At 41.3% G+C, this 27,664-nt stretch overlaps 1 protein-coding gene across 8 annotated transcripts in view; it reads right to left on the bottom strand.

Annotated features, from left to right (window-relative positions):
- LOC132805723 (LIM domain and actin-binding protein 1-like) overlaps nt 1-27,664 on the bottom strand; it is a 122,618-nt gene that overhangs the window by 33,404 nt on the left and 61,550 nt on the right. For all 8 annotated transcript variants that reach the window (XM_060820939.1, XM_060820940.1, XM_060820941.1 and 5 more), the window contains one exon: nt 14,787-15,269. In XM_060820939.1, coding sequence (XP_060676922.1) covers nt 14,787-15,269 — 483 coding nt within the window. The remainder of the gene's footprint in view (nt 1-14,786; nt 15,270-27,664) is intronic.

The raw sequence follows: 27,664 nt of genomic DNA on the forward strand, positions 1-27,664 counted from the left end.
CAAGTTGTGGTTTCTGATGTGAAACCCTTCATCAGAACAACCTTAAATAAGCAGTGTTCACAACAGGAACAGAAAATAAATATGGTGTTACAAGTTTGAATTCAAAATTGGAGGTGGTGCTGAACTATATTATTTGGTAGTATCATGAACAAGTCAACCAGGTTCCTGAAGTTTTTTTTAATTTGTTACCAGCTTATCACAGCAACTTACTCAAGCAAAGATCTAAAGTGTGCAAATATATCCAACTACCCCTCTCTAAAAATACACAAACACATGCTTCTTCCAAGCCTGGGAAAAATATGAAGCTCTGTGCAGAGAATGTTTTCTTTAAAGTACTTTGGCCAAATAACGCTTATGATGTAAACTGAGATTATATCTGATTTGGACATGCCAGTGTTGGACTGGGGAGTAAAAAGTTAAAAATCACAACACCAGGTTATAGTCCAACAGGCTTAATTGGAAGCACACTAGCTTTCGGAGCGACACTCCTTCATCAGGTTAGGTGACTATATCTCATTTATTGCAAGTGTGGAATTTTGATCGGAGTTAGTAACCCATGGGTTTTCAGTGGGTCTGAAGTTAATTATTAACTTTGATACTTCTGTAGCCATGTCGATTGCTCTTAAAACAGTTTGGAGGACTGGCTTTAGAATGAATGCGTTTTGTGCATCACTTAAAGTTTTTTAAAAATTTACCTTAGATTACCTTGCTGGATCACAAAGCAAATAACAAGGCCTCAAGGTTTGTTAGCGATTTCCAAAACTGTTTTCTGTTAAAAGCTGAAGGGAAACTGCCACTGCTTGGAAAGAAAGCTTTTTGTTTTATTTTGAAGCAGACCTGTGAAGACCTTGGATGAGGAAGACTTCTTAGAAGGATATACAGTGAACTAGGTTACTTTAGAGTGAAGAGTTAGTGTTAGTCCCAGAGCAGAATTATTGGTAAAAAGAAACACTGAAGATGTTACTTAAAGCTGAGCTCAGTTAAACTCAATTATACAACAGCTATCATCAGCTCCAATCTAAAAGCTGAAGTCAAAAAAGAGACAAACTTAAGGAGGTGTTAAGATACAGGGACTCTGATGAGAGTAATTTGACAAAGTGCATTTTGGGTACTATACCAGGGTGTGCTTTGGGTACTACATATAAGCACTTTCATTTTTCTCTTTTCAAATTTATAAAGGAATGTAATGGGATTACTAGGATGATAGTTTTATTGTGCGTTTAAAAATCTTCGATTTTGCATAAGTAGATCAAAGATTTTTAAAAACTTTATCCATTTCTCTTAATAGATTTCTGTTTTATTGTTAAGCATGCAAATGCTGCAGAATTTGCTTTATATTTCAGTGAGACACCACATGGTTAAAACTAAATAAATCTAAGTATGATCTACGAAGCCAGGTTTCAGTCTGGGATTTGACTTGACTTGTAATATCACCTGGAATCATAAAAATAAAATTCAGGAGTAAGCATTTTTCAAATTATTCAAAATGCTGCTCTTCACCAACATTCCTTGGAACACAAACTGTTGGCACTGGGTTGCCTTTCTGGATCAGTTGTAGCTAATCACAACAGGAAAATCTTTCAGCTACTAATTTGACTACTATGGTTACTTTCAGATTGAAGGTAAACAGGGGAAATGCTTGCAGGCTGCAAACAAAGACCAAAGTGATTTTTTTAAAATTAAGAACAAATAATTAAAATGGAGATGCCAGGTCAGGCAATGTGTGGCATCTGCATGATGTGGGAGCTGGTGGACCCCATTGTGGTTCAGCGTGACCACATCTGCAGAAGCGTTGGTTGCGAGAGGAACTCTGGCTCAGAGTTGATGAGCAGTTATCCGACCCCCTCGCTGCCTCAAGGTATGCAAGTAGTGTCCTGCACAAGTAAGAAATATCTTTGGTTTCTGCAACTGTAGGGAAAGTCAAATTCCAATGTTTGTTTTTCTTGATGTGCAAAGATTCTACAGAACTGCTTTAATAGCTGTGAATGTAGATAAAAGTTTATGAATAAAGTATATTTTTGCAAAAAAAAAGCAAGCACGAGTCTGAGCTTCAAGCTGGAGTCTTAGCACATCAGTGAGGGGGAAAGAGTTACCTGGACACTGTTTCAGGAGGCAGTCTCACCCCTATAATAAACTACCTCAAATTTGGTCAACAATCAGGGACAGGTAGAGAGATCCAGCTTGTTGTGCTGAGGGAGCCTCAGCCCTTGAACTTGTCTAACAGGTTGGAGATTCTTGCTGTGTGGATGAGAGTGGGGGCTGTAGAGTGGATGAGTAAACACTGGAGACCTCATTTTTTAAACGGATCATAGCACCAGAGTACAGGGAACCATTCAAGAGGGAGGAGAAAAGCGAAGTAATTATAACCAGGGATAGTATAGTCAAGGGCATAGGCAATTCTCTGTGACTAGGACAGAGAGTTTCAAAGGTTGTATTGCCTGGGTTCAGGATCTCTCATCTGGGTTGCAGAGGAACTTGGAGTGGAGGGGAAGATTCAATTGTCATGGTCCAAGTAAGTACCAATAATATTAGGTAGAAAGAGGAAAGAGGTGCTGCTGAGGGAATATGAACAGCGAAGGGCTAAATTGGAAAGTAGAACCAAAATGCTACTATTCTTCAGATTACTGCGTGAGCCATAACAACTTGACACAGCTATGAGAAGCAATCAATGCAGGACTCAGGGTGTTGTACTTAAATGCACACAGTAAACAAGGTAAGTGAGCATGTAATGCAGATTGAAGTTGGCGGGTACGATGTTGTGGTTGTCACAGAAATATAGCTGTATGTGCTGGGAACTAAATATCCAAGGAAACATGCCCTATTGAAAGGACAGGCAGATGAGCAGAGGGGCATAGCCACCTTGTTTGCAAGAAGTGAAATTAAAATTGATAGCAAGTGATATCGAGTTGAAAGGTGTAGAGTATGTATGGGTAGAGTTGAGGAACCACAAAAGGAGAAAAGACCATGATAGGAATTATATACAGGCCTATCAGTAACCAGGATGTGGGACAGAAAATAAATCAGGAGATAGACAGACATGTAAGAAAAACACTATTACAATAACAAGGGTCTTCAATATGCAGATGGACTAAGAAAATGAGGTTGGTAGCAGATCTCAAGAAATGGAATTAGTGTAATGTCCCGAGATGGTTTTTTGGAGCAGCTCGTGGTAGAGCTCGGTAGGGAGCAGGCAATGCTGAATCTGGTGATGTGCAATAAAGCAAACTTGATTAGAGGTCATTAGGGAAGGAACCCATAGGTACAGTGACCACAATATGACAGAATTCACCCTACAATTTGAGGGAGAAGTTGGAATCACATTTAACTGTACTACAATTGAGGAACAGTAATTACAAAAGATATAAGGGAGAAACTGGCCAGATTTGAGTGAAAGAGAAGACAGAGAAGCAATGGCAGGAGTTTCAGGGGGTAATTTGGGAAGCACAACAGAAATTCATCCCAAGCAAGAAGAAACATGCTAAAGGGAAGGACGAGGCAACCATGGCTGACAAGCAAAGTCAGGGACAGCATAAAAGTTAAAACATACAATGTGATGAAGTTTAGTGGAAAGGTTTAAGAACCAGAAGACAACTAAGAAAGCAACAAAAAAAAAAGGGGTGATGATGAAATAGGAGTGTAAACTAGTTCGTAATATTAAAAAGACGGAGTGTTTCCTCAGATACCTAAAAGATAACACTGCAAAATGAAGCTGGAGAAATAGTAATGGGTAACAAAGAGATAGCAAAGAAACCGAATAGGTACTTTGCATCAGTTTTCACAGCGGAATACATCAGCAACATACCAGAATTTCGAGAGTCAGGTAGCAGCCATCACTAAGGAGGTGCTAGGGAAGCTGAAAGGTCTGAAAGCGAATTAAGTCACCTGGACGAGATGGGCTACACCCCAGGGTTCTGAAGGAGATAACAGAGGACACTGTGGATGCATTGGTGGGTACCTTTCATGAATCAAGGAGGATCCCAGAGGGCTGAAAATGGCAAATGTAAGATCTCTGTTTAAGGAGGGAGAAAGGCAGAAGACAGGAAATTACAAGTGAGTTACACTGATCTTGGTCACTGGTAAGATTTTAAGAGTCCATGATAAAGAATTACAAATAAGATTGCAGAGTAGGTAGAAGTGCATGGTAAAGATAGGGACAGTCAGCACAACTTAGTCAAGGGGATGTCATGCCTGTCAAATCTGTTTCAATTATTTAAGGAGGTAACAAGCAAGTTAGACAAAGGAGAGCCAGTGGATGTAATCTATTTGAATTTCCAGAAGGCCTCTGATAAGGTGTCTCACAGGAAGCTGCTAAATAAATAAGACCCCAAAAGGTATAAGGGACAAGGTATTGGCATAGATAAAGGATTGGCTCACTGGCAGAAGGCAAAGAATAGCGATAAATGGGTAGGTTGTGATTAGAGGAGTTTTGCAGCAGTGTTGGGACCACAAGTATTCCTGTGATACATTAATGATCTGGAAGAAGGAATGGAGGGCATTACTGCAAAGTTTGAAGAGGACACAAAAGGGAGGTGGGGGGACAGGTAGTGTTGAGGAAGCAAGGAGGCTGCAGAATGACTTGCAAATGCTAGACAAGTTTGCAAAGAAATGGGGGAATGGAAGACAACGTGGGAAACTGTGAGGTTATCCATTTTGGTAGTAAACATTTTGGGTCAGATCAGAATGGTTGCCTCTCAGCTGAACTAGTATTTTAGCAGTCTGCACAAAGTTGGTGTAAAAAAAATTAAGAATGCCACTTTCATTCATTCCAGAAAAAAAAATTAAACTATCACATGGGGAAATTCAATACCCCGATTTATCCAAGGCATCTAGGTGACCTTCATAATCAGCTGGGTACCACTTACAAAGGAAGAACACATGATAGTCATATTGTCATCAAGTGGAGTAACATATTAAAAATGCAGAGGAGTTTTAATGGGGGATTTTAACTTTATGGATTGGGAGAGGCAGACCAGCACCTGTTAGAAAGCTAGTGAATTTCTGGAGTACATCCAGGATAGTTTCCTATGGTTATGTCATGGATGCAACAACAGACAAGCAATATTGGAATTAATGAGTAATGAGCTGGATTTAATTAATAAGTTAATTTGCGTGAACATTTATCAAATAGTGATCATAACATGCGAGTTCAACAGGGTTTGAAAGCAAAAAGCAGGAATTAGTTACTAGAATTTTAGATGAAGGTAAGCCTGACTTTAATGAGTTCAGACAGAGACTGTCCACAGTAAAATGGGTAAAACAACTTAGGCGGCACGGTGGCACAGTGGTTAGCACTGCTGCCTCACAGCGCCAGGGACCTGGGTTCGATTCCCGCCTCAGGCGACTGACTGTGTGGAGTTTGCACGTTCTCCCCGTGTCTGCGTGGGTTTCCTCCGGGTGCTCCGGTTTCCTCCCACAGCCCAAAGATGTGCGGGTCAGGTGAATTGGCCATGCTAAATTGCCCGTAGTGTTAGGTAAGGGGTAAATGTAGGGGTATTGGGTGGGTTGCGCTTCGGCGGGTCGGTGTGGACTTGTTGGGCCGAAGGGCCTGTTTCCATACTGTAAGTAATCTAATCTAATCTAAACAACTGAAGAACAATAGAGGAGGTGGTCTTAGAAACATTCAAAGCAATACAGAACCAGTTTATATCTGACAGGGAAAAGCTCCACTTCACAGCAAAAACAAAACACAGTCTTACAAAAGATGGGGGGGAAAAAAAACCATATTCTGCCAAATGGGAAAAATACAACGACCAAAAGAGCCACTAAGCAACTCAAAAGCACAAATGAAAAGTGATTATGAAAGGAAATTTGCAAAGGATATCAAAATCAACAAGAACAAATTTCATAGTGACATAAAAGGGAAAGTGGGGAGTTAGAAAGTGGAGATATTGAAAATGGTAATTAGATTAGATTCCCTACAGTGTGGAAACAGGCACCTTCGGCCCAACCAGTCCACACCGACCCTCTGAAGAGTAACCCAGCCAGACCCATTTCCCTCTGACTAATGCACCTAACACTATGGGCAATTTAGCATAGCCCATTCACTTGACCTGCACATCTTTGGACTGTGGGAGGAAACTGGAGGACCCGGAGGAAACCCACGCAGACATGAGGAGAATGTGCAAACTCCACACAGTCGCCAGAGGCTAGAATTGAAACTGGGACCCTGGTGCTGTGAAGCAACAGCACTCACCACTGAGCCATTATGCTGAATAATTTCTTCACTTCAGGTGTTTACAGTACAAAGATGAGGATAGGTTAACAGAAGTTCTGCGGAAATTAATAGTGGATCAGGGACAGGGACAGAATAAAATTAAATGGAAGTGAAACATTGATAACAAAAGGAAACTATTGGAACTCAAGAGAGCGACAAATCCCCAGGACATGATGGCTTCCGAAGGGTCAGAGGGAGTCAGTGTGATGAGGCATTCGCTTATTCCACATGAGTCATCTTTGAGTTGGTCCAACAGTTGGTTTTTGATGGCAAAGCAGACTCCACGGACTTAGCACTCTTCTTCAGCCTTGCCTTTTCAGAAAAAGGTGGAGCCACCACCTTGCTCTATGAACTTTCTCTCCCCATTTTTGTTAACGACTTGGATAACAGCATAAAAAGTCATATATCCATGTTTATGGAGTACAAAATTAGGCAGCATTGTATACTTTAGATGATGGCATAAAATTGATGAGGTAAATGGACAAAACTACAGCAGATGGAGTTCGATGTAAGCAAGTGAGAGGTTATACATTTTTGGCCAAAAAAAAAAAGGGACAGATTAGGATACTTTCTAGATAAAATGAAGTTAAATACAGTGGATGGCCAAATAGATTTGGGGGTTCAGGTGCCTGGATCTTTAAAAGGTCACAAACAAGTGCAGAAAATAATCAAGGCAGCTAATGGACAGCTGGCCTTCACATGTATGCTGCAGCTCTCCAGGATCCCGGTTAAACCCACTTGAAGTACTGAGAGGAAATCTGGGCACCATATCTCAGGAAAGATATAGTGGATTTGGAGAGAGTACAACATAGGTGGACTTCACAGCTTAAGTTATGAGGAGAGAATATACAAATTAGACCAGTTTTCTCTAGAATTTAGAATATTATGGGGTGATCGGATCAAAGTCTTCAAGATATTAATTGGAAAAGATAGGGCACATAAAGAGAAACTCTTTCCACTGGTTGGGCTTCTAGAACTAGAGGGCATAGTCTGAGAATAAGGGCCAGACCATTTAGGAGAGAGGTTAGAAAACACTTCTACACATAAAAGGGTAGAGGTTTGGAACTCTTCTACAAATGGCAGTGGATGGTACGTCATTAATTTTAAATCAGAGATAATACTTCTGCTTAACAAAAATGTATCTAAGGGATATGCCCCAAAGGCAGGTGTAGAGAGTTGGGCCATGATTTCATTGAATGAGAGAGGCTCAAATGGACTGAATGGCCTATTCCTGTTGTTATGTTCCTAAAAGATAAAAGGTACAAACCCAGTTCCACTGAAAAGTTTGGAAAGGCTGCTGTTGCTCTATCCAGAAGAACAAAGTTATATATATTTTAAAAAATGAGCAAGTAGAAAGAGGAATAAGAAAGGAATAAACATGCAAAGGCAAATCATGTGTTTGAGATGAGTGGATTGAAAGAACCCAGTGTTTCATTATATGACAGCATGTATCATGTGAATCATTTGACTTTTCAAAAAAAAACACTTTCTCCTTTCAGTATGTTTCAATGTGGTTCACCACTTAGATTAGTTGGAGATTTACACTCTTTCACATCTTCAGTTTCAATGTCAGATATTAGTTTTGCTTCCAAGTCTCTTAAGGAAATATTGTTTCTGTAGATCAGGGGACATGCAGATGATTTGTCTACAGGCTAACATATGAAATAGCTTGGCAAAGCAGTCCAAGGTAAGTCTCAAAGTGAGGGAGGAAAGGCTGAGTGATCAAACAATAAACACTTGTATTTAAGAGCATGATTTGGAGATGCCGGTGTTGGACTGGGGTGTACAAAATTAAAAATCACAACACCAGGTTATAGTCCAACACCAGGTTATAGTCCACCAGGTTTAATGAAAGTTTACTAGCTTTCGGAGCGATGCTCCTTCATCAGGTGATAGTGGAGGGCTCAATCCTAACACAATTTATAGCAAAAACTTAGTGTGATGTAACTGAAATTATACATTGAAAAAAATTGATTGTCTTTAAGCCATTCATCTGTTAGAATACAGTGATACATTCACTTCTTTCATGTGTAAATCACAAAACCTTTTTATTAAAAAAGGTTGCATTCTCGGGTTAGCTGTTAACAATGGTGATAGCTAGACAATATGTTGAAGGTGTTGGCCCCCTGTGTTCTGTCTATGCCATGATGTTTAGATTGATTCTAATCTAAAAAGTGAGCTAACAGAGTTTTACAAAAACTGCATGAATTTATGTAAAACTCCATTATCTCACTTTTTAGATTAGAATCAATCTATACATCATGGCATAGACAGAGAAACAAGGGGCCAACACCTTCAACATATTGTCTAGCTATCATCATTGTTAACAGCTAACTCGTGAATGCAACTTTTTAAAAAAGGTTTTATGATTTACACATGAAAGAAGTGAAACTATCACTGTATTCTAACAGATGAAAGGCTCAACAGACAATCAATTTTTCAATGTATAATTTCAGTTACATCACACTGCAAATTTTTGCTATAAATTCTGTGTTAGGATTGAGCCCTCCATAATCACTAGCTCCGAAAGCTAGTGTGATTCCAATTAAACCTGTTGGACTATAACCTGGTGGTGTTGTGATTTTTATTTAAGAACAATTATTCTTGTTGAAAACATCTGAACTATAAACAATTTTCCCTGCCCAGAGTGACTTTCAGAACAAACAGATTTGTATTTATATAGCACCTTATATGATCCCAGGACACCCAGAAGTGCTTATACCTAATTAAACACATTTTGAAATGTAGTGAATGTTTTATCATAAGAAATGCACCAACCAATTTGGGCAAAGCAAGGTCCCACAAATTTGTATTGTGTAGGTAAGTGTCTCGCCTCTGATTAGCAGCTCACTTCTGAACGTGGACCCAGAAGCAAGCCAAGAATAGCTGTTCCGTGCATTTTCTTTGCCAACTTGTGGGTGTCCTCTCCTTTGCGCAATCTGATAAATTGATATCATTATCCTTCAATCCCTAATACATATGGTTCTCAGATCAGTAAGACCAGGTCTGATGCCCATGTTCATCTTAGGTTTAAAAGGGAAATGGGCCAAATGCAGACAAATGGCACTAGTTTAGTTTAGGAAACTTGGTCAGCATGGACAAGTTGGGCCAAAGGGCCCGTTCTGTGCTGCATACCTCTATTATTTGGTGAGAGAAATGAGAGGACAAAGATGCTGTGGCTGTCAGTTGCTCCACACAGTTCCGAGATAGAGGAAAAGAGGCTCCCTGACACTGCCTGCCTTCGCTTCATTCACAGGTAAACAGTTGCTCATCCCTGATTGCCTCCTTGATTGGCAAGTCTTGCTCAGGTGTGTCAGATGGGCTTTTAAGAGTCAGCCCCATGACTACAGGTCAAATCGGGTAAGAGTCGAAAAAAAAACAAATCAATGATGAAGGACGCTATTGAACCAGATGGGTTGTTGCTATAAAATCGCTGATGGCTTTCATGGTCAGCATATTTCCTTTGTTTGCAGAGAACGGGTCTCTCTACGAATATATAGGAAGGATACAAAAAAGATTTAATGTTATTGAGACCAGAAGGTTTGATTATAAGGAGAGACTGGGACTTTTTTCCTCGAGAGCATTGGAGACTGGGAGGTGACCTTACTGTGGTTTATAAAATCACAAGGGGCATAGATAAGGTGAATAGCCAAGGTCTTTTCCCCAGGGTAGGGGATTAGAGGGCATAGGTTTAAGGAGAGGGGAAATATTTAAAAAGAGATGTGAGGAGTAACTTCTTCACACAGGAAGGCAGTGCATGTATAGAATGAGCTGCCAGAGGAAGTGGTAGAGGCATGTGCAATTGCAACATTTAAAACATATTTGGACAGCTACATGGATAGGAAACATTTAGAGGGATATGGGCCAAATGCAGGCAAATGGGACTAGTTCAGTTTAGGCAACCTAGTCGGCATGGAGGAGTTGGACCGAAGGACCTGTATTTGGTGAAAGAAATGAGAGAACAAAACACAAGGGTTTCACCACACCCAGAGAAGTTAACCAGTGCAGTCTGTTGCTGTTCTGATCTTTTCAAAAATTCAGGAGATTGAGACTGGAGAACTTTTCCTGAACTGCAAAACAGCATTATACTTTTAAAAGTATAGAGTAACAAATGGAAATTATTCCAAAATCCAACCTCAAGTTGTCACTTTAAAATGGTAAACTAAATCCACTTAGTGCCAATCTTATTTTTCATTAGTTCTTACTTACTATATCCAAGTAAAGATGTACAGCATGGAAGCAGACCCTTCAGTCCAACTCGTCCATGCCAACCAGGTATCCCAACCTAATCTAGTCCCATTTTCCAGCACTTGGCCCATATCTCTCTGAACCCTTCCTATTCATATACCCATCCAGATGCCTTTTAAATGTTGTGATTGTACCAGCCTCCACTACTTCCTCTGGCAGCTCATTCCATACACATACCACCCTCTGCGTGAAAAAGATCCCCCTTGGGTCCCTTTTAAATCTTTTCCCTGGGGTGGGGGAGTCCAGTATTAGGTTTAGGGTGAGGGGGGAAAGGACTTGTCTATTAACCCTATCTATGCCTCTCATGATTTTATAAACCTCTATAAGGTCACTGCTCAGCCTCCGATGCTCTAGGAAAAATAGCCCCAGCCTATTCAGCCTCCCAATAGTTCAAAACCTCCAACCCTGGCAACATCCTTGGAAATCATTTCTGAACCCTTTCACGTTTCACAACATCCTGCCTATACAAGGGAGACCAGAATTGCACACAATATTGCAAAGTGGCCTAACCAATGTCCTGTACAGCCGCAACATGACCTCCCAACACTTTACTTCGATGCACTGACCAATAAAAGGAAAGCATACTAAACTCCTTCTTCAGTATCCTATCTACCTGCAACTCCACTTTCAAGGAGCTACAAACCTGCACTCCAAGGTCTTTTTGTTCAGCTACACTCCCCAGGACCTTACCATTAAAGATGTACAAGTCCTACCCTGATTTGCTTTTCCAAAATGCAGCACCTCACATTTATCTAAATTAAATTCCATCTGCCACTCCTGAGCCCATTGGCCCACTTAATCAAGATCCCACTGTACTCTGAAATAACCACCTTCGCTGTATACAACACCTCCAATTTTGGTGTCATCTGCAAACATACTAACTATACTTCCTATATTCACATCCAAATCATTTATATAAATGACTAAAACAGTGGACCCAGCACTGATCCTTGTGGCACACCACTGGTAACAGGCCTCTAGTCTGGAAAGCAACCCACCACCACCACCCCTACCTCCAAGCCAATTCTGTATCCAAATGGCCAGTTCTTCCTGCATTCCATGAGATTTAACCTTGCTAACCAGTCTCCCAGGGGGAACCTTGTTGAATGCCTTACTGAAGTCCATACAGATCACATCCACCACTCTGCCCCCAATCATCTTCGTTACTTCTTCAAAAAAAAACTCAATCAAGGATGTTGCCTGGTATGGAAGAAGGTCTTACAAGGAAAGGCTGTGGGAACGGAGGCTGCTTTCATTGGAGAGAAGGTTGCGAGGTGACTTAATTGAGACGCATATGATAATCAGAGGATTATAGATAAGATGGACAGTGAGAGCTTTTTTTCCTCAGATGGAAAAGGCATGAGGGGACATAGCTTTAAATTGAAGGGCGATTCAGTTAGGATAGCTATCCGGGGTAGTTTCTTTACTCAGAGAATAATAGGGGCATGGAACGGGCTGCCTGCAACAGTAGTAGACTCGCTGACATTAAGGGCATTTAAATGGGCATTGGACATACATACAGATAATAATGGAATGGCGTAGGTTAGATGGGCATCAAATTAATTTCACAGGACAGCGCAACATCAAGGGCTGAAGGGCCTGTACTGCGCTGTAACGTTCTATGTTCAAGTTAGAGAGGTACAATTTCCCACACACAGGCATGTTGACTATCCCTAATCAGTCCTTGCCTTTCCAAATACATGTACATCCGGTCCCTCAGGATTCCCTCCAACAACTTGCCCACCACCAAAGTCAGGCTCACCAGTCTTTAGTTCCCTGGCTTGTCCTTATCACCCTTCTTAAATAGTGGCATCACGTTTGCCAACCTCCAGTCTTACGGCACTTCATCTGTGACTATCTCAGCAAAAGGCCCAGCAAACACTTCCTTAGCTTCCTGCAGAGTTCGAGGGTATACCTAATCAAGTCCTGGGGATTGCGATGAAGCCGCTAATGTTTTTATTCCTGGGGGGGGGGGGGGGGGGGAGGAGCTGTAAAAGTCAGAAATGCCAAAACTTCTAAAGTTGAAAGGTTTTAGGGCCAGTTTGATTATAGCTAACAGATACTGTCTCAGGCAACAGGCTTTCAGGATTCTGAAAAAAAAACAAACACTTGTACAATGATAGGAGAGTAGCCACTTCTCCCAGCTCAGCAGTTCCCTCCTTTGGTTTGGTTTTTAGCAGTAGTGTTGTAGAAGCTGCTGGACCAAAAGAAGCAGGTCTATGCTGGATCTCTCTCGGACTTATCTCCTGCAAGACCCTAGGGTTGATTTTACCTTTTGTGCCAAGGGGTGTTTATGGGAATTGTTGCAAGTATTGGGAACAGCATCATTAATTTCAGATAATCTGTTGGGTTTTCAGATCAATTATTCAGTATTGTGTTCTCTTTTGTTTGTGTTTCATTCGGTAATTTTCTAAATAAATGGCTTTGTTTAAAACAAAGTGGTTTGACCAGCTACATCCCTCCTGGAATATCCATGTTACACCTACTTAAAACAACTAGCAAAGTGAGGGTCCGGGCTACTTTCTTGAAATATTTTGAGGAGGGTCTTGCCTGGTCCATACAGGATTTATTAATCTTTGTGTTTTAAGACATCCAGCACCACCTCCTCTGTAATATGGAGGTTTTCAAGATGTCATCATCTATTTCCCCACGTTCTGTACCTTCCATGTCCTTCTCCATAGTAAACACGGATGCAAAATACTCGTTTAGTATTTCCCCCTTCTCCTGTAATTATGACTCGGACTCTACAGATACACTTGCTAAAAGGGACAGACAATAAATACTAGCCAGATTCTGGATTAGAGTGGTGCTGGGAAAGTACAGCAGGAATACAGCGAACTGATGAAGGGCTTTTGCCCAAAACGTCGATTTTCCTGCTCCTCGGATGCTGCCTGAACGGCTGTGCTTTTCCAGCACCACTCTAATCCAGAATCTGGTTTCCAGCATCTGCAGTCATTTTTTTTAACCTAATAAATACTGGCCAGCCAACGACGCTCACATCCCATAGATGAATTTTAAAAAGTAGTCTTATTGCGTTTCCTGCTCCTCCCATGGGCAACTTTGTAAAAAAAGACATCGCCTGCAAATATATGTAGACAACATTTCAAATACCCCAGATCCAAACAGCTCAGCTCAGGGTCTAGCAACCATGCTCCATTTGTGCCCATATTTCACATTCATTTATTAATTAATTTCATGGGCTGGAGGTGGAAATGGACACGTTATATAATTCTTAAAAATGGTAGCTAAAATAGTAAGTGGTAGATAAATCCAAAAGTTAGGTCACCAAAATCAACTGCTATTTAGTGGCAATGGAAATTTAAAATTTTATACATTACAACAGTGAATACATTTGTCAAAAGTATTCAATTGGTAGTAGAGCACTCTGGGACATTATAAAAGTACCAGCCTTCATTTTCTTTCACACAGCTAACAAAACACAGCATTACAGAGTAAAAATGACAATTAGCTTGAAAAATTAAATCATGCTTTGAAGAACAGAAAGTTGTAATTTTCGGTTGATGTCAATTCAGTGACTTTTAGCTGGGTTGTAGTTGAGGGAGGGAAAATGACTCCAAATACATAGGAGCAATATCACCTATCAAGAACATGACTGAGGAAAGGAGGAGGGAGAGCACATGTATGAGAAAGCAAGGGCAAATGCAAAAAAGGGATAGCTTCTGCTTAAACCAGCAATCCAGAAAACATTTAGATTCCTTTTCTCAAAAGGTGCCAGTTCATTCTGGTATTTGTCTTGCAGGCACCAGTGCACCACGGGGGAAGAGAATTACCAATGGAGCTCAATCTCTCTTCAACCTGCATTTATACAGATCCACTCTCAACTAGCACATTCTGGATTATCTTATGCCTATAAACAATATCAATTGTACACCAATTCAACTAACATGGCAGAGGATTTATCCTGGTACTCCAGTAGCATGTATTTCTGGTGTTTTGCTCAAGCAAAATTATCTTGTACCAGATTTCTGATGCTCAGATTTTAAGTGAGCACTTCCAGGCAATGTGACTGTACTGTTTTAAACAAAACAAAGCCGTCTAGACTGGCTGTGCAAGGCTCTTCTTTAGTTCTTGGGAAAAAAAGAAAAGCATCAAATGACATAGCTGTTCACTTGAAAAAGTCCTTCAAAATTTAAAAATTAAAACACTGAAAACAAAATGAATCAGGGCACAAATTCTAAATTCTGAACCACAAATTCCCCATGCAATTAGTTGACTCGAAGACATCAAACTTAAGCTCAGAGTAAAATCAACTAAGCCTAAAGGAAGCCTGTATTGAAACAAATGACTTGGGGGAAACACTTACCTTTGCTGGGATTTCATGGTGTCTGTGCTTAAGCGGAATATGTGCATCCCCCTTCTCAAACATCATTTTCAAGCTGTTCAGTGGGACATTAAACTTCTCAATTTTAGGGGAGATTGTCAAATCTTGTGCTGTTCCATTCTCCACTTCGTTCCCCTCCTTAGAAAGCATTTTTTCCATCTTTAACTCAGCCTGGCCTTCACACTCTGTACCAGGATAAGGAAATCTGCTCAAGACCCCTGGGCTCCTGGGAGACTTGACTCTTGTGGTAGTCTCCAAATTCTGATCCGACTCACTTAGAGGCACAAAGCTGGAGTCTGCTTTTGGGCTGACAGCAGCAATCTGAGCCCGGGAATCTGCACGATTAATTCTGACAGGCGACTTTGGAGGCACTGGTTGTGCTGTGGAACTTTCTGGAATTTCCCACTTCTTTTTCAAGATGCTCAATGTCCCTTTCCTCAGGGTCGGGGGAAGATTTTCAGTGTTCTGCAAGAAGACAGAATTTGAAACCCATTACAGAGAAGGAATGGCCACAGCACAGATTGAAAGTTTTGTTGTTGCTTTGCAAACAGGAAACAGTGCGCGCATACACACACAAAACATACGTGTCACCAGTGCTTTGAGTTACTTAGGCAGCTGCAACCATTTAGTGTTACAACTTGTACAGGCATTTCTCCCCTCAGGGCATAGCAGAAAGCCAGGAAACCAAAGCAGGAAATGATAAAACAGCAGAGAAATTCCTTATAAGGAAAAAGGAAGAACAATGAAGGGAATTGTTAAGGATTTTACTTATCAAACTAAATGAGTACACAAAAAGAGTTTTACTCTGCAATCCAGGACAAAAAAAGTTCCAGGGCAATTCAGTAGTACTGGGATGACCCAGTTTCAAATTTCCATTTTGACTTGAGGAGAGCAATGCCTATAATGCTCCCCCAACTTCATACTTCGAACTGTTCTTCAAAAACCAAGCAAAGTGCAGCCAAAGTATCCAGCAGCAGTTCACAAGATCTGCATATGCACAGAACAAAGTTGTCTCTGTTGCTGCTGGACAAGTTGCTGACTTTAGGTTTACGAATGCAGTCAACAGTGGGTTAACAACCAGAGCAGAAAGTTTTGCTCATTGACTAAATCTTTTAGCCAACACTGGAAACCCAGGTTCTTAACAATGGGAGGTTACCTTTTTAATAAAAAACACAAATGTTTTTATAGTGGATTTACCACACTAGGAAGGAGCCACTTATTGCTCATCTGTAGCTACTTTGGGAAGTTAGTGGTGGTCTGTATTTTTACATTAAAGAATCAAGCACAAAACGGTGTTAAACTGAGATCACATCAAGGTCAGACACAGCAGAGGCATTTGTCCCCCTTCCCTGAAAAGGGGGAAGGACAAACTTGCATTTAAATAGCACCTTTTACATACACAGGATATTCCAAAGCATTTTACATTCTGGATTAGTGGTGCTGGAAGAGCACAGCAGTTCAGGCAGCATCCGAGGAGCAGTAAAAATCGACGTTTTGGGCAAAAGTCCCCTTTTACAAAGCATTTTATAGCCAATGCAAAATGAAGGTGTGACAAATACTGTAATGTAGGGAAAGCAGCAAGCTAGTTGCACACAACAGTTCTACAAGCAGCATGGTGATTGCTTTTTTTAAAAAAAAAACACAATTAATGTTGGCCAAAAGAATAAATATAGTTCAGGACACTGGGGAGAACATCCCAGCTTCCTTTGAAGTACAACTAAAAGACCTTTTGATATCCACAGTCTCAGTTTCACCATCAGTGCAAAAGACAGTACTGAATTGGGAATGCTAGCTTGGCTTACTGGCTCAGGACTCTGGAGCGGAATTTGAACCTGTACGCTCCTGACTTCAAGGCCATGTCTCTGATAATTATTTCTTTATCGTGCATAATCTAAGTGCGTGGGCTGGTAAATGGTTTTGTACAACCATACAGTGAGAGTGTAACTTGTGCTTGACTTGTGAGAGAACATTAATTACTCAATGGCTTAGATGGAACTTTGCTCAGAGGATGTTAAAATGAACAGTGGGAGTTTTCATGACAATCAACCATGAGCAGAGTAGAGATATGGCATCCATCTATCAAGAGCTAATGGGAAAATTTCCCCACCCCTAGCCATTAGTGGTATGAACTATGGGAACTACCATCAATAATTCCCCCTACCCATCCCAGAGTAACAGAAGAAGCCAAAGAGGTCACAGGGCCACTACATCCATAAATCATGAAGAACGTACTTTATCATTATCTTGTCTTTGTCTTTAAAAGTGAAGGCATATCACTACAGCAAGGCTGGACAAAGCAGAATCATTACTAATGTTCTAAAAAAAATTCTAAAACTACTCACTACTTGAAGGTAATTTGGCAAGGGAGCAGGACTAATCACACCGTTCTTTCAGAGAGCTTGTATAAGCAGAATGGGCTGCACGGCCCTGTTAATTTCTGTGAAATGGTACAGTGACTTAAATTTAAAATTGAGCATCCTTAATGGCAGAGTAACACTATCAGATGGTATAGAGTTACATCACATAAATATAGTTGGCAATTTCAGTCCTCAACATATTCACAACAGCCAATTTCAATCAAAGCAACCCATTGATCTCAGGCTAGATTGGGGTTACCAGATGGGAATCTAGAGCGACAGCAGCCATTTAGTAACTCCTGCTGCAACATAAGCACAAAAGGAGGAATCAAGCTTCTTAATAAGGTCTTCCACAGTAAAAGTTGTTAATAATCTAGGCTGCTGAATCATAGACCACTTGCGATAGAGTACCAAAGAGTACAAGTTCTAGATTAGAGTGGTGCTGGAAAAGCACAGCCGTTCAGGCAACACCCAAGGAGCAGGAAAATCCATGTTTCAGGCAAAAGCCCTTCATCAGCCCTTTTGCCCGAAACGGCGATTTTCCTGCTCCTTGGACGCTGCGCTTTTCCAGCACCACTCTAATCTAGAATCTGGTTTCCAGCATCTGCAGTCCTTGTTTTTACCAAAGGGTACAGCCAGCGTCCTTGAAACCGTACTCCAACGAAGGTTAAGGGCAGGCACTGGGATCATTAAAAGGGATGGGAAGAAAGAGGAAGGTAAGAAGGAAAATACTGTGGCAACATCAAGTAATTCAATTATTTTTGCTTTCTACAATGTCTCAAATATGGTGGCCGATTTTGATCCATCCTGCATTATAAAACAAATACACCAAGCTCTACAGCAATTTTTCAACAACTGCACAGGTCAGCATCCACTGTCAAAAATAAGTTACTTTTGCAGCACACTGTGTGCGTAAGTGTGTGTGTGTGTGTGTGTGTGTGTGTGTGTGTGTGTGTGTGTGTGTGTGTGTGCGCGCGCGCGCGCGCGCGCGAGAGAGTGAGAGAGTGTAAGTAATACATATTTCTCCCCCCCCACCATCCCCCCAAGGCTTTTCCTTTAGCTTTTCGAATTTCATAGCCAATCCAAGCTGTACCAACAAACAGAGACTTGACAGCATTGCACAAGAGTTATCTGTAGCTGAATAGTTCAAACAACAAATTCAACCTGGCACAATCCCAGAAACATCCTGTAGATGTAAACTTTGGCAGTTAGTTATGCTTTATAACTAGTTACTCATTTCCTGTCATCACATCTTTCACAATGGACATATAGTGAGCACAGTGGCAACATAGCAGGCTTCAACCAGCAAAGCTTGCTGATTGAGCAACGTTGGTCAAGTGAAAGAGTTAAGGCTACTGACATTAGTAGTTAATCAGGGCCCTCTCGCAGCACAGTGGTGGTGTCCCTACCTCATGATCTGCAAGCCTGGGTTCAAGTCCCACCTGCTCCAGAGCTTAGTGATAATATCTCTGAACAGGTTGATTAGAAAAATAAATAAAATAGCAATAAAGTTAATGACATCATCAGAATGGTGGGTTATGATACCTGTGTGGAAGGGGTTGGGCAATGGATTGGACACACTAATTTTTCCTGTTCACATCCCCCATTTCAATCTGCATAACAGAATCTAGATGGCAAATTGGGTGGGCATCGTAACTGATTCCAACTTTGCCCTAATTCACTTTCCAGCAGAGTTAAGATAAACATTGGGAATTTAGAAACTGAAAAAGAAGAGAGGGGCAAACATTGATTCAGCACCAAAAGAAAGGCACAAGACCATACCTGGCAAATACATGTTAATAACAGAAGTAGGCCCTGTTCGCCGAGCTGGAAGTTTTTGCTGCAAACGTTTCGTTCCCTGGCTAGGGAACATCATCAGTGCTATTGGAGCCTCCTGTGAAGCGCTGCTTTGATGTTTCTTCCGGTATTTATAGTGGTTTGTTCTTGCCGCTTCCGGGTGTCAGTTTCAGCTGTAGTAGTTTGTATGTGGGGTCCGGGTTGACGTGTCTGTTGATGGATCTTCTTGCCGTTTCCGGGTGTCAGTTTCAGCTGTAGTGGTTTGTATATGGGGTCCAAGTCTATGTGTCTGTTAATGGAGTTTGTGGATGAATGCCATGCCTCTAGGAATTCCCTGGCTGTTCTCTGTCTGGCTTGTCCTATGATGGTAGTGTTTTCCCAGTCAAATTCATGTTCCTGGTTGTCTGAGTGTATGGCTACTAGGGATAGCTGGTCGTGTCATTTTGTGGCTAGCTGATGTTCATGGATGCGGATTGTTAGCTGTCTTCCTGTTTGTCCTATATAGTGTTTTGTGCAGTCCTTGCATGGTATTTTGTAAACTACGTTAGTTTGGCTCGTGCTGGCTATTGGGTCCTTCGTTCTAGTGAGTTGTTGTCTGAGTGTGGAAGTTGGCTTGTGTGCTGTTATGAGTCCTAAGGGTCGCAGTAGTCTGGCTGTCAGTTCTGAGACGCTCCTGACGTATGGTAGTGTGGCTAGTCCTTTTGGTTGTGGCATGTCCTCGTTCCGTGGTCTATCTCTTAGGCATCTGGTGATAAAGTTGCGTGGGTATCTGTTTTTGGCGAATCCCTTGTATAGGTGTTCCTCTTCCTCTTTTCGCAGTTCTGGTGTACTGCAGTGTGTTGTGGCTCTTTTGAATAGTGTCCTGATGCAGCTTCGTTTGTGTGTGTTGGGGTGGTTACTTTCATAGTTTAGGACTTGGTCTGTGTGTGTTGGTTTCCTGTGTACCCTTGTGGTGAATTCTCCGTTGGGTGTTCTCTCTACTAACACGTCTAGGAATGGGAGTTGGCTATCCTTTTCTTCTTCTCTCGTGAATCGTATTCCTGTGAGTGTGGCGTTGATGATTCGGTGTGTTTTTTCTATTTCTGTGTTTTTGATGATTACAAAGGTGCCTAAACTATGAAAGTAACCACCCCAACACACACAAACAAAGCTGCATCAGGACACTATTCAAAAGAGCCACAACACACTGCAGTACACCAGAACTGCGAAAAGAGGAAGAGGAACACCTATACAAGGTATTCACCAAAAACGGATACCCACGCAACTTTATCACCAGATGCCTAAGAGATAGGCCACGGAACGAGGACATGCCACAACCAAAAGGACTAGCCACACTACCATACGTCAGGAGCGTCTCAGAACTGACAGCCAGACTACTGCGACCCTTAGGACTCATAACAGCACACAAGCCAACTTCCACACTCAGACAACAACTCACTAGAACGAAGGACCCAATAGCCAGCACGAGCCAAACTAACGTAGTTTACAAAATACCATGCAAGGACTGCACAAAACACTATATAGGACAAACAGGAAGACAGCTAACAATCCGCATCCATGAACATCAGCTAGCCACAAAACGACACGACCAGCTATCCCTAGTAGCCATACACTCAGACAACCAGGAACATGAATTTGACTGGGAAAACACTACCATCATAGGACAAGCCAGACAGAGATCAGCCAGGGAATTCCTAGAGGCATGGCATTCATCCACAAACTCCATTAACAGACACATAGACTTGGACCCCATATACAAACCACTACAGCTGAAACTGACACCCAGAAACGGCAAGAAGATCCATCAACAGACACGTCAACCCGGACCCCACATACAAACTACTACAGCTGAAACTGACACCCAGAAACGGCAAGAACAAACCACTATAAATACCGGAAGAAACATCAAAGCAGCGCTTCACAGGAGGCTCCAATAGCACTGATGATGTTCCCTAGCCAGGGAACGAAACGTTTGCAGCAAAAACTTCCAGCTCGGCGAACAGAACCACAACAACGGACACCCGAGCTACAAATCTTCAACCAGACTTTAGAAGTAGGCCATTAAGGCCCTTGAACTTGTTCTGCCAGTCAATTAGATTATGGTTTTTTTTTTGTAGATATTTTTATTGAAATTTAACATTTTTGCAAATTTACAAAAATAAACAAAACTCTCAAATACAAACATTGATGTACAATTAAATCATATATACAATAGTCATAATTTAACAAAGAAAAGAGAAAGAAAGAAAACAAAACAAAAAAAGAAAAAAAAAGAAACGAAAAAGAAAAAAAAACTCAACTTTCTACTAATCTAACCTATAACTAACCAGAGTGTATACCTAAGTCTCTTACATGCTCGGAATGTATAAACATCAAATATAATAAAACCCGTATTCGCGCAGGATTCCTCTCCCAAGGGGCCCCGGAGCAGCCCGGTCTGAAATCTTCACTAAATAAAAGCCCTTGTTAGGATAGCCGAAATATCTGCATTTATATAATTCAGAAAGGGCTGCCATATTTTATAAAATAATTCAGTCTTTCGGTGCACCATATTTGTGAGGAAGTCAAGGGGGATATATTCCATAATTAATCTGTGCCAATTTGAAAGTCCAGGGGGGCCCTCAGCCACCCAGTTCACCAAAATATTTTTCCTTGCACAGAAAGAGAGAATAGAAAATAGTCTCTTCCCATGCATATCCAGAGATGAGAGGTTCGAAAAGCCCAAAAGGAGAGATACAGGGTCCACCCTAATTTCCGTTCCTAAAATTTCTGTCAGGGTATTTGCCACTTTAGTCCAGTATCTGCGGATTTTCTGACAAGTCCACAGACAATGTACAAGAGTACCCACCTCTATTTTGCATTTAGGACACATTGGAGATGCTCCTGCCTTAAATTTTGCCAGTCGAGCCAGAGCTATATGGGCCCTATGAAGTATCTTTAGTTGGATAGCCTGAGTTCTGTTACAGATAGCAATTCTTCTAGCATTTTCCCAAATGTCATTCCACATATCCTCAGAGATTTCTAGCCCCAAGTCCTGCTCCCATGTTTTAAGCAGGTCATCCATGTCTCCTGAGACTCCATCATGTAGCAAATGGTATATAGTACTAACGGAGGATGCCCCCGCTGGTCGTAAGACATTACGTTCTCTGTCTGATTTATAAAGACTATCTATTAATGTAGTCTTCCTCTGTATATAATCTCGAACTTGGAAGTATCAAAAGAGATCCCCATTAGGTATTCCGAATTTCAGACGCAGCTGCTCAAAGGATATCAGGATCCCATCTTTAAATAGGTCCCCTAAGCATGAGATGCCCCTGGATCTCCAGAGTTTAAAGGTGGCATCTGTAATCCCCGGTTGGAATCCCCATGCGCCTACTATTGGTGCATGGGGGGATGTTTTATGTGAGTTACCCTCATTTTGCCGCATTATATTCCAGGCCTTAATTGTGTTTAATATTATGGGATTTTTACAGTGGTCTGTAATGATTTTCCTCTTATCTGAAAATAAAAGGTTAATAAGTGGGTATTTTACTTGGGAGGCTTCGATATCCAGCCAAATTGATTGTGGATCAGATGAAACCCAATCAGCTATGTAACTTAGTAGGGAGCTTAACTGATATTTCCTGAAGTCTAGGAAGTCCAGTCCTCCCCTTGCCTGTGGAAGTTGTAGCTTCTTCAGCTTAATAAGGGGCCGTCTATGGTTCCAAATAAAGGAGCCCAACCAGCCATATAATTTACGTAGGGCTAGCCTTGGCAGCATCAGCGGGAGCATTCTCATAGGATATAAGAGACGGGGCAGAACATTCATTTTAATTAATGCTATTTTCCCTAGCCAGGAAATCGGAAGGTCTCTCCATCGCTGGAGGTCCTGCCTTATCCTTTCCATTAATTGTACAAAATTAGCCCTATACAGCTGATCAAATACTGGCGTGATAAAAATACCTAAATATAAGAAGCCCTCCAGGGACCAACGGAAGGGAAAAGGGGATCCGTCCATTAAGTGGGGTATCATAGCCAGACCACCCATTGGCATGGCTTCCAATTTTGAAAAATTAATTTTATAGCCTGAGAATGCACTAAATGTATTAATAACTTGAATTAGACGAGGCACTGATATTAAAGGATTACTGAGGAATAAGAGAACGTCATCTGCATAGAGGGTAATTTTGTGTTTACCTGTACCAATCCTCGGGGCCGTTATATTAGGATCAGTCCGGATGGCTTCTGCTAATGGTTCGATTATCAGTGTAAACAACAATGGTGAGAGAGGACATCCTTGACGGCAGCCCCTACCCACACTGAAGCCATCCGATCTTAACCCATTAGTAATAACAGCTGCTTTGGGGTCATTATACAATGTTGAAACCCATTTGGTAAACACCTGTCCAACGCCAAACCTTTCCAATGTGTAAAATAAATATGATCATTCAACCCTATCAAATGCCTTTTCCGCATCCAATGAAATTACTACTCCTGGTATCTTTCCCTGATGACAGGCTTGGATCATATTCAAGACCCTTCTGATATTATTGGATGATCTGCGGCCCTTAATAAATCCCGTCTGGTCCTCCTTTATAACATATGGCAGTACCCTTTCTAGTCTTAGTGCTAACATTTTTGAGAGAATTTTAAAGTCTACATTTAGTAAGGATATTGGTCTGTAAGATGCACAATCTTCTGGGTCTTTTCCTTTTTTGAGGAGAAGAGAAATATTTGCTTCTTTCAGCGTGGGCGGGAGACAGACCTGACTATGCGCAAAATTATACATATCCATAAGTGGGTCAACCAATATTCCTGTAAATTCTTTATAGAATTCAGCTTGAAAACCATCCGGGCCCGGTGCTTTTCCGCTCTGAAGTTGCCTAATTGCCTCAAGTATTTCTTGGACTGTTAAAGGGGTATTTAGGGCCGACACCTGTTCCGGAGTCAGGCCCGGGAAGGTCAAATTTTTAAAAAATGACTGCATCCTCCTAATCCTATCTTCACAATCCTGCGATCTATATAGTTCAGAATAAAATTCTTTAAAGGTCGCATTGATCTTTTTATGATCAGGAGTCAGGGTACCTATACTTTCCTTGATGGTCGGAATAGTTTGAGGGGCTTTCTTTTTCTTTGCAAGAAATGCTAAGTATCTACCCGGTTTGTCGCCATATTCATATAATCTTTGTTTCGCAAATAATATTTCCCTTTTAGCCGTTTGAGTAAGCGCGGTGTTTAAAGCTGTCCTAAGAGCTGTAATCCTCTGCAATTTTGTGATAGAAGGTCTATCAGCGTATGCTGTTTCGGCTGCTTTTAGGCGAGCTTCGAGCAGACGCTGTTGCTCTCCCTTCATTTTCCTCTGGGTCGCTGAATAGGAGATGATCAAACCTCGTGCATAAGCTTTGATGGTCTCCCACATCATTGACGGATTGCTAGCCGTACCTGTATTAATTTCTAAAAAAGTTTTAAGTTCTTGGGAGAAGTACTTTAAAAATTTGCTATCTTTTATCAGGAAGGGGTCCATACGCCAATGCCGAGCAGATGTCCCATTGTTCTTTACCTTAGTTTCCATGTATACAGCGGCATGGTCAGAGATTGCTATAGTACCTATTTTACAGGTTGCTATAGAGTTTAGAAAAATCGATGGGGCAAAAAACATATCAATTCTTGTGTGACATTTATGTGGATTAGAGTAGAAAGAAAAATCTCTACCCTGTGGATGGAGACATCTCCATACATCTACCAATCCTAATTCTTTATTCAGGTCCGCCAGTTGTCTAGATCTGGGAGATACTCCAGCGGCACTCTTGGGAATCCTGTCTATTTCCGGATCCATAATACAATTAAAGTCTCCCCCTATAATTGTATGACGGGCACCAAAGGCCATCAGTTTTGAAAAAGCTTCCGTTATGAATTTAAAGGGGTGTGCCGGGGGGCAGTACACATTTAAGATCCCATATTCCTCTCCATTTATGAGGGCTTTAATCAAAATATATCGTCCAGATTCGTCTTTTATCTGATTTAGAATTTTCAAAGGGAAGTTCTTCCGGACAAGGATAACGACTCCCCTGCTTTTTGAATTAAAAGAGGAAAAAAAGGCCTGATCAAATCCGCCCTGTCGTAATTTTAAGTGTTCTTTATCCGACAGGTGTGTCTCCTGTAGGAGAGCTATATCAACTCTCTCCTTCTCAAGATTTGATAATATTTTCTTCCTTTTAACTGGCGAATTACTCCCCCTGACATTCCAGGTGCACCACTTAACCGACTGTTCAGCCATAATCATCTGGACAGATCCGAGACCCCTCGGGAGGGGAAACCCTATCTAGAACATCCCGAGCATGGAGCATACAAGATTTACAAAAGTAAAGATTCTCTGATACACTCAAAACAATATAACAAAAAACTCTTTCTAAGTATAAAAAATATAAAACATTCCGAATTGGAGATTTTCTCCCTTGTTCCCAGGGAGCGTCACTTCCTCTCCCACAGTCCATCTTACCCTCTTCCAACCAGTGCCCCACCCTTGACCCAGGTGTTCCTCAATAAAATGAGGAGAATTCAAATATAATATAAAGCTAGAGTTAACAGTGAACACCCCACCCCCACCCACATCTAAATATATTTGGGAATATTAATACCATATATAACTATAAGATTACAATCTCAACATGTAATACTTAAATATAATACCACAAAATAACAGGGGAAAGAAAAACAACCCCGCTCCTAAAAACAGAAGTAAAATAGAATAAGGTAACCACCTCTCCCCATCAACATTAACCAAACGCCCCAACATATATCTCCGGTGATCCGAAGTTATATATGGATCCTTCGTGGCTAAGGCGTAGCGTCGCTGGATATCGTAAGGAGTACTGGATATTTAAGTCCCTTAAACGCTTCTTCGCCTCATCGAATGCCTTCCTCTTTCGGACCAAAGCTGGGGAGAAGTCCTGGAACAGCATGATCCTGGATCCTTTGTGGGTCATAGCTTGGGGATCTTTTCCCAGATTTCTTGAGGCTTCCAGGAGCATCTGCCTCTCCCTATAGCTCTGCAGCTGGAACAGGACCGGGCGCGGGCGCTGGGTTGAGCCGGGCCCACGTACTGTGACCCGGTAGGCCCATTCTACCCTTACCTGGCCTGATCCATTATGCAGATTTAAAAGTTGTGGCAGCCAATGCTCTAAGAATGCTGTCAGCTGACCTCCCTCTTCCTGCTCGGACAGGCCCAACAACCGAATATTTTTTCTACGACATCGATTTTCGAGGTCATCAATGTGGTTTTCTAGGTTCTGGACTCGATTCTCGAGAAAACGGATGTGGTCGGCTGTTGATTTTATCCCAGTCTCTGAGGCTGCGGCCTTCGACTCCACCTCTCTGACTCGGCACTCCAATTCCTGAATGTCTCTGCCCTGCTTCTGCAGCTCGGCTGATTGAGTCTCGGCAGAGCAGAGAAGCACTTCGATAAAAGCATCAATCTTCGCCTCCCACCTGGCAAACATCTCCTCAAAGCTCATCTTCATTGGTAAATCTCCTGAAGTAGCTGAAGACACCTTTGTTGCAGATGAAGAGGGAGAGGGTGGGGGAGGGGTCCCTGCTTTCTTAGAGCCGCCTGTTCCCTTCCCTTTACTCATTTTCCAGCTAGTATTAGACTATTTAAATGTACTAATAGGTAACTATTTAAGGTTAACAACTATTATAAATGGTTTAGTGAGAGTGTGGTGGGGGTGGATAGCCTACTTTTCCCAAGTTTTGGGTAGAGCACTGTGGACTCAGTCTTGCTGGGTCGCCGCCATCTTGGATCCCCCCCTAGATTATGGTTAATTAGTATCTTTACACCCATCCACTTGTTTTGGCTCCTTGGTGGGCCAATATCCATACATTTAGGGAAAAAAAGAAATACGTTCAAAAGTAGATGCAAAAGTGCAAAAATCCTTGTCAAAATATTAAACTTTACAAAAACGATTTAGGTTCTTTTGATCTTGATGCTTTCCAATATATATTTATGAACAATGCTCTAATGGTAAACTTAGAATTGAACATTAGTAATAACTGTACCTGTTTGCAATTCATCAACACCAGGTGCTTATGCTCCTTTCATTTTCCCACAGTTTGAAAGAGAGGAAACAAAAAAAAGGCCAGACAAAGCCTGGGGGAATTAAAAAGGGATTACTGGATAAACTCAGCTTGAGGTCCACCTCACAAATTTAACTCTTTAAAAACTAAGTGACCACTTAACCCTGTGAACGGTTACCCAATAACATTCGGCATTTAATACAAGCCCTGGATAAAAAAAATCCTTACTTACCAGAAACAAAGATTCCTAAGTGTATGTATTTTATAGTGGCAAGGGCTCAGTGGGATAAAGGGAAGTTTGTGCCAAGAAAGAGCATAACTGACCTCAACTGGGATCATCATGTTACAATTCTTAAACACAAAAAAATTAAGAACTTTTGTTAAAACTTAACCATGTAATTTCCCCAAGATAAAATAAGAGAAACAATAAGAAATTATTGTAAGATATTTTTATGGTTTAAATAGAAAAAAGACTTAAATTTTTCATCTGCCAATTTCTTCTTCCTCTAAAATGCTGATAAAAGTTGTGCTCCTTCCTGTCTCCAGTCACGCATTGTCTAAGCAGCACAACCAAACTGGACTCATCTTTGTCAAGCAAGCAAAAACAAAAAGTCATACCAACAGGGGTCACTGGATAGCCAGCAGAAATACTGG

The sequence above is a fragment of the Hemiscyllium ocellatum genome, chromosome X (assembly GCF_020745735.1).
Source record: "Hemiscyllium ocellatum isolate sHemOce1 chromosome X, sHemOce1.pat.X.cur, whole genome shotgun sequence".
NCBI classification, from domain to species: Eukaryota; Metazoa; Chordata; class Chondrichthyes; order Orectolobiformes; family Hemiscylliidae; genus Hemiscyllium; species Hemiscyllium ocellatum.